Source organism: Trichophyton rubrum (assembly GCF_000151425.1).
Source record: "Trichophyton rubrum CBS 118892 genomic scaffold supercont2.7, whole genome shotgun sequence".
Lineage (NCBI taxonomy): Eukaryota > Fungi > Ascomycota > Eurotiomycetes > Onygenales > Arthrodermataceae > Trichophyton > Trichophyton rubrum.
In genome coordinates this window covers 400,883-407,336 of record NW_003456422.1, presented here as the reverse complement: position 1 = coordinate 407,336, position 6,454 = coordinate 400,883, and the positions used below count along the sequence as shown (strand labels likewise).

Here is a 6,454-nt window from a genome sequence, read left to right as displayed (position 1 = left end):
CGATACGATATTGGTAATTACCGAGCTGCCCCTGGCGATGAGTGGGGGCCGCGGGGCAGCAGCGCAGCTCGTCGATTGGCTGAGAGCGGCGCCAGCTCTGAAACAGGACCAGGCGCCTGGTAAGATACGCGTATCAGCCGATACACGAGGTCGCCAGAGGAGAGTTTCAATAATGCGAAGGGGTCTGGGGTGCGCAGGGCTGGCAAGTCCAATAATCAGTGGCGGACGGCGCTGGCCCAGCATCGCGCCGTCCTCGATTGATGCCCTGGCTGGGTGTGAAGCTTGGCGAGACTGTGTCTTACATGGCGAGAGGGAGATTGGTCGGCGGACGGTGAACCGCATTGACTATTTGCTCGGTTGCATGAGGCAGGATGGGTGGAGGAGCAGCAGTGTGCCCGAGTTTCGAGTCCACTCAGGAGGCCACTGAGAGCTGTTGGCGGATGGATGGTGGACAGGCTGCCGAGCGAGCAGAAGCAGGGAAATCCGCTGTCTGTCGAGATGATCAACATGCCATCCATGCCCATGCCCATGCCCTCAATGGAGCCTGCAACTTGTCTCGCTGCTGGCTGACAACACACATGCACACGTCGTGCAACCGAGACCTGACACCCACCCTCTTTGGCTGCTGCCTCTTTCACACTCCGTGCCCCCGTCTTTGCAGTCACTGAAGCGCCGCCATAATAATACGAGTAATAATAATGGCGCTTTTACTCCGTAATAATAATTTACAACACAAGCGAACGAAGGTTCGTTTGAAGTTTGGAGAAAGCAACATAAAGTTTACTCCGTTATTACTAGCAAAACTCAAACTTGAGGCACGCCCGCGCTTAACCCGATACGGATATCTCTGCCGAGCGCTGACTAAGTGAAGACAATCACGTGAATATAATGTTTCGCGAGGGAAACCCAGCCTGCAAATATCGAGTATTAGCAACGACGAGCCCTCGAGGAAGAGCTATGTATGTATATCTACGGGAAGCCCATGGGGATAACACGGGGATAACTGGTGTTGGTATCGGAGGCTGAAAATGCTAGCTTCACCTTTAGGGCTGTCTTTCCCGGCTGGTTCCATATGCGGAGCATCGTCGTACAATTTCTCAAGAGTAACCAACGGAGTAGACAAGGTAAATGGCCGGATAGAGCAGATCAAGCAACAGAGATTGGCAGAAAAGCTTGCTTACGGGAAGGTAAATAGTTTATAGTTATCAACTCCCTCTCTTCTAGCAATCCTAAGTATGTAGGCTCGTATCTTGAATGGATTTTCCGGTAATGATGAGGCTCAACGACGGTATTAATCGACAACCACATGTCAAAATGTTGATCTTGATCCACCAACTCCAAAATAGATCACTATCTAACAAAAAAAAAAAAAAAAAAAAAAAAAAAGTAATAGCTTCCGTAAAGAACAAAGCTGGAGCTCAGAACTAAAAGTTCGATTTCCATACACATTGTCCCTTGTTACTACCCACAAATCCATCACTGAAAGATGATAAGCAACGCGCTGCTCATCGAGCGCATATCTGCTTTTGTAGCCAAACATATGGCAGGTCACGACCCTTCACACAACGTCCGCCATGTCTCCCGCGTAGTCAGGCTCGCCCAGACAATCCTCGAAGAAGAAAAGACTCGCAACCCATCTATTACATATGACGAAACGGTGGTCACTCTCGCAGCCTGGATGCACGATATAGCTGATAGGAAATACCTTCCCAAACCAACGGACGGAGCCTCAAAGGTGAGAAAGGACCATTGCTCTTGGCGATAACTATGTACCTCTTTCAGCAGACAAACTAAACCAGCACAAGATTAACCCCAACACCATCATTTACGATACCCTGATATCCCACCATGCAGACCAAAGCATAGCGCAGAAAGTTCAGACCATAGTTTCAAACGTCTCCTACTCGACTGAGATAAAAGACCCTAGTGCCGTTCAGCGTCTGATCAGTCCTGAAGGCGGGTATCCCGAACTCGCCATCGTGCAGGATGCAGACCGTCTAGACGCAATTGGCGCAGTGGGAATAGCACGGTGTTTCACCTTTTTTGGAGCCAGGTCTAAGAGTACCGGCAAGGAAGGTGACAAGGAGCCTGACTTGGACGATGCGATTGAGCATTTTAATGATAAGTTGGTGAAGTTAGAAGGGATGATGAAAACAGTTACTGGACGGGAGATGGCGAGGGAGCGGGCATTTAGGATCGAGGAGTTTCAGCGCTGGTGGGCTGACGAGACCAACGGGGTTTGAGCAGTAGTCACAGGCTTAGTAGAATAGACAGGAAGAAGAGGATGATGTATACATATCATATATATATATCCTGATTGGATTTGTGTTTATTATATAGTCAGCTAGTTTGCTTATAGTAACCTGTGTATCAACCCCTAGCCTTAGAACCATCCATCTAACAAGCCCTCATTAACTCCCTAGACCCAAACAATGAATTATTAACAAATAGAATTGAGTCAAAACAAAAAGACCAACAAAGGGAATTCCTAGGTGAACGAAAAATATGATCCTGGCTAATAGGGAAGGTGTAGTAGAAGTAAAGTATGCAAATCCAAGATAGCATACTCATTTCACATGCAGACGTGTGCAAAACATATACCAGAACTCCGGATAAAGCTGGAACAGGGGACCGCCTCAATGAAACTGTGGTGGGAAAACAGAGGTTTATGTTCTAGTTAGAGGGTCAAAAAATAAATAAAAATGAAAAAGAAAAAGAAAATAAAAATAATCGGGTACCAAAGGTAGAAATCAAGATGAAGCTGTGTAGACATGTCAGTAGATAAAATTATTTAAATGGAAGTATTGCCCTCCAACTCCAGAGTTTCCAGCCTCCACAATTCAAAGAAAGCAGAGAAGATATGTCAAGGTAATGCAGGCAGAGGGTGCTGGTTGGGGAAATAACAGGCAAAATAAAACGAGAGACATTAGCTGTGGTGTTGAAACTATTGACGCCTTTCGAAGGCCAATGCGTGTGAATGAGTGTGTGACCATCTCCTCTATGGACGTTAGACCGAGTGTAAGCTCGAAACGTGCTTGTATTACTCAAACACGATCCCTCGCGAAGTCAAGGACATCACAATCATCCTCGAAAAACCCATCCTCAACAGTGTCATCCCCACTCTGACCTCGTCCGCGTTTGCGACGTGTGGTTATTATGACATGTTCACCTCCTAGGCTGATAAGGTTCTCCATCTCGCGAGACTTGGCTATGCCTTCGGAATCGGGCCCATCTTCAGTATCGCTCTGAGTGACATTGCGTAAATGGATCTTATGGGTCGGAATGGCATTTCCAAATACCCACGGCTGTGAATTGGAGGATCCGCTGTACTTCGATGAGTAAACCATCAGGCTTACACGGCGGTCGGTGTGGAACGGTTGATACGGAGCATGTGTCTCGATCTCAGCTTGGGCCAAGGGTGGTGACTTGATCTTTGAACTACCTCCAGGGCGATGGTGTGTAGGGCCAGACCAGGAACCGGTGATGGCGTCAGGGCCTCGGATAATAGTTTGTTCATGGGTATAGGGGTTTTGCATTTCGGCAGGGAGGCGTGCTTCTAGTATCTTGCCTCCAAAAAATGGTTGAGTTCGCTTCCTGTGCTTTGGCGGGGCAGAGCTTTTGCCGACCTGGTATACTTTGAACGATCCACCATCCATGATGCCGACGGATAGTTCATCACCATGTTCATCACCAATCCAAACGGCCTTTGCACCTATGCTATCTTTCGCAAAATTGGATGGATGAAGCCTGTTTTCACCCACATATCGGAGGTTATTCATGGTTTCTGTGGCAGCACCCACTGATTTGCTTAAGCCTGCCGCCACAACTTTACCACCAGCGGACGGAATTGCAAATCCCTTGGTTACAGCAAATGCTGCACCAACACTAGGAGCTCGACCACGCATAGCCGCTAAGAACGGCTGTGTGGTTTCACCTACCAACTTCATGGCACTCGAAAAGGCATTGCGAGGGCCATCGTCAGTTCCTTCGTCACGTATATAAGATTCGGCATTCGTTGTGGGTGCGACAGCAGTTGACCGCCGTAGTGGCGGCCATCTGAACGCAGCAGGCGGAACTTCATAGACATGAGTTGTTCCCTTCTTGGTTATAATGGCAACATGCTCGCCGTTGGGTGCTGTCCATATGACATCTCGTATAGTTGATGTGGTCAGCCTTGCATACCGAGCGACCTGTCGGACATGAGTAGCAGGGGGGTTGGACTTGGTAGTAGAAGATGGATCTTCGGCAAGGAAAGCGCGAGATCGACAATGGCGAATCTGCATCAGGTCCCAGATGCTTTGTATATCACCCTTTTTGCTTGCGGTGAGTAGCATGAGTCCATTTGGCGATAAAGAAAGAAAACTGCATCCATGAGGAGGCTGGAAAGTAGCTATTGGGTGTGGGTTTGAGGATTTCCCATCTTGAAAATCTTCAAGTAGCTTTAGGTCAAAGATGGAGACAAGGTCTGGCTCGTTCGATGGAGGAGTTTGAGTCTCTTTGGCGTGTGTTGGAGGTAAGATATCCGCTGAAAAGCTATGCTGGTCCATGGACTGTGGTCGGCGTAATGGGGTAGAGTTACCAGTCTGAGAATCCTTGTTCCAATAATTGTTCCAAGTTTGAAGACCCTGGTCTCCAATCCATCGTGCTCCTTTAAATACTTCTTGGGTCACGCCTCTTGCAACTTTGTTTAGGAAACTTTCACCCTCGCCAGAGTCTACACCACACGTAACGGAAGGTCGGGATGGAGGCGTATGGGCATCAACCCCATATATTTTTCTAGGTGTGATATGGGGTGGAACTGCACCCTGAAGTGAAACTCGGTTTGGATTTGGGCTGATTACAGCAAGCCAACGCCCGCTGACGGAAAGAACAGGTATTTCCGTAACTTTAGCCGTACGCGAAGCCTCTGCCTGTGGGTCGTCTGTATCAGTAGAGGCAGAAGAACTGGAATACCTTCGGGTGTCCTTTGGCTGTACATTCGTCCACATTTTTCCGATACACTGGTAAATAGGCTGCGAAGGAGGACGGGCAACACCAAATACCATAACTTCGCCGCTTGTACCAGATGCCACAATAACCAAATTACCGCTGGCAAGGATTCTGAGGTTGGCTGTAGGTGGAGGTACATATGGAGCAACTCCAGGAAAGGTGTCGACACACGGAACAGGCTTAGTAGCGAATAAGGTTGAAACGAGATCCCTAGTCTTAAGAGAGTAGATCTGTACTCTCGTCTGCGCTAGGGGAATGTCTGGTCTTGCATTTGTTGTTTGCTTTGGAGACGAGCCGGTTAGGAAATCCAACTGCTCTGGCTCGGTAGAGGAAGCCGGTAAGGCGATATTTTCTTCCTTCGGAACTATCCCATGGATGCTAAGAGCAACTAACGGCCGTATCGACGCAAAAGGATCAGCTCCAGAGGTCCATGTTAAGAGTTTAGCATCGATAACCCTTCCATTCAGTCCTTGAATAGATCCTATTATTTTCGTTCGTGAATTTTCGATTCCTAAAACGTCCAGCTCACCGTCTCGACCCACAAGGATCACATTGCCTCCGGTCTTGGCAGCCTTGTAGGAGCTACCGGGAAGAGGCTCAACGGCACAAAATGAATGCCCAGGTTGCTGATGGTGCTTGGAACCTGATTGGAACACTCCAGGAATATCAAAGTCCGGTGCAGAATAGAAATGCGCCTGTGGGAGGTGAGGTGGGGGCGGAAAACTCATCCTATTGCTACGATGACTGCTGATAGAATAACGTTGCTGCCTATCCCGAGGAAGGCTGTTGGGCGGCGTGGAAGCTGGCGTTGCATCTGCAAAACCTGGTGGTCGAAGTCGAGCCTGTGGAGGAGATGTTGAGGGAGAAGCTTGACGGTAAGCGTCTCCTCGAGAGGGTAAAGTGAAAGCTGGAGGGGATTCCGCAAATTCAACTCCATCTGCGGGATCATTTGGCGGACTTTTCCCAAATGGTATAGCTCGTGCCCACGAATCTGTTCTCGTGGCCAGATCTTGCTCACCAGGAGAAGGTGAGAAGGATTCCAAGGGTCCAAAGGCCGGTGAGTCGATAGCGCTTGGAGGGCCGACTGCCGGATTCATAGGCGGCATAGAGGGAGCAGGTGACTGGCTCATTGGTGAAGGTTCGCACCTGTGGGTAAAAAATTAGCATTCACCGTTTAATATTAGCAGTATGTATATATGTTTTACTTACGATTCATCAAAAATCGCCTTCGCTTCACTTTTAGTCGTACTATCATGGTCGCCTCTAGCAGCATCGTCCGGCCTCTTTGCTAACTTCTTTTTCTTCGCCACGTTCGCGGATATAAGTGGTGGTTGGGAAAGAGGGCTACTAGGGGCTGGTGACTGGCTTCTCTGGTGGCGGGTGTTAGACGCTTGCGGCATACAAGGTGACGTGTTAAGCGCCGTAAGGGTTCCCAGCAGCCCCTATGCCCAAACAACGCCTCCGT

The 6,454-nt window shown here is 48.8% G+C and overlaps 2 protein-coding genes across 2 annotated transcripts; one reads left to right on the top strand and one right to left on the bottom strand.

Moving 5' to 3' along the window:
• Window positions 1-1,486: 1,486 nt before the first annotated feature.
• Window positions 1,487-2,243, top strand: TERG_06143 (uncharacterized protein; the record flags this gene model as incomplete). Its single annotated transcript, XM_003233097.1, has 2 exons — window positions 1,487-1,735; window positions 1,806-2,243. 2 exons carry the CDS (start codon window positions 1,487-1,489, stop codon window positions 2,241-2,243), a joined length of 687 nt encoding a protein of 228 aa, XP_003233145.1.
• An 801-nt stretch (window positions 2,244-3,044) lies between these two features.
• TERG_06142 (uncharacterized protein) lies at window positions 3,045-6,119 on the bottom strand (the record flags this gene model as incomplete). The annotated part of the gene is made up of 1 exon (XM_003233096.2): window positions 3,045-6,119. The coding sequence occupies one exon, from the start codon at window positions 6,117-6,119 to the stop codon at window positions 3,045-3,047; it is 3,075 nt and encodes a 1,024-aa protein (XP_003233144.2).
• Window positions 6,120-6,454: the final 335 nt, after the last annotated feature.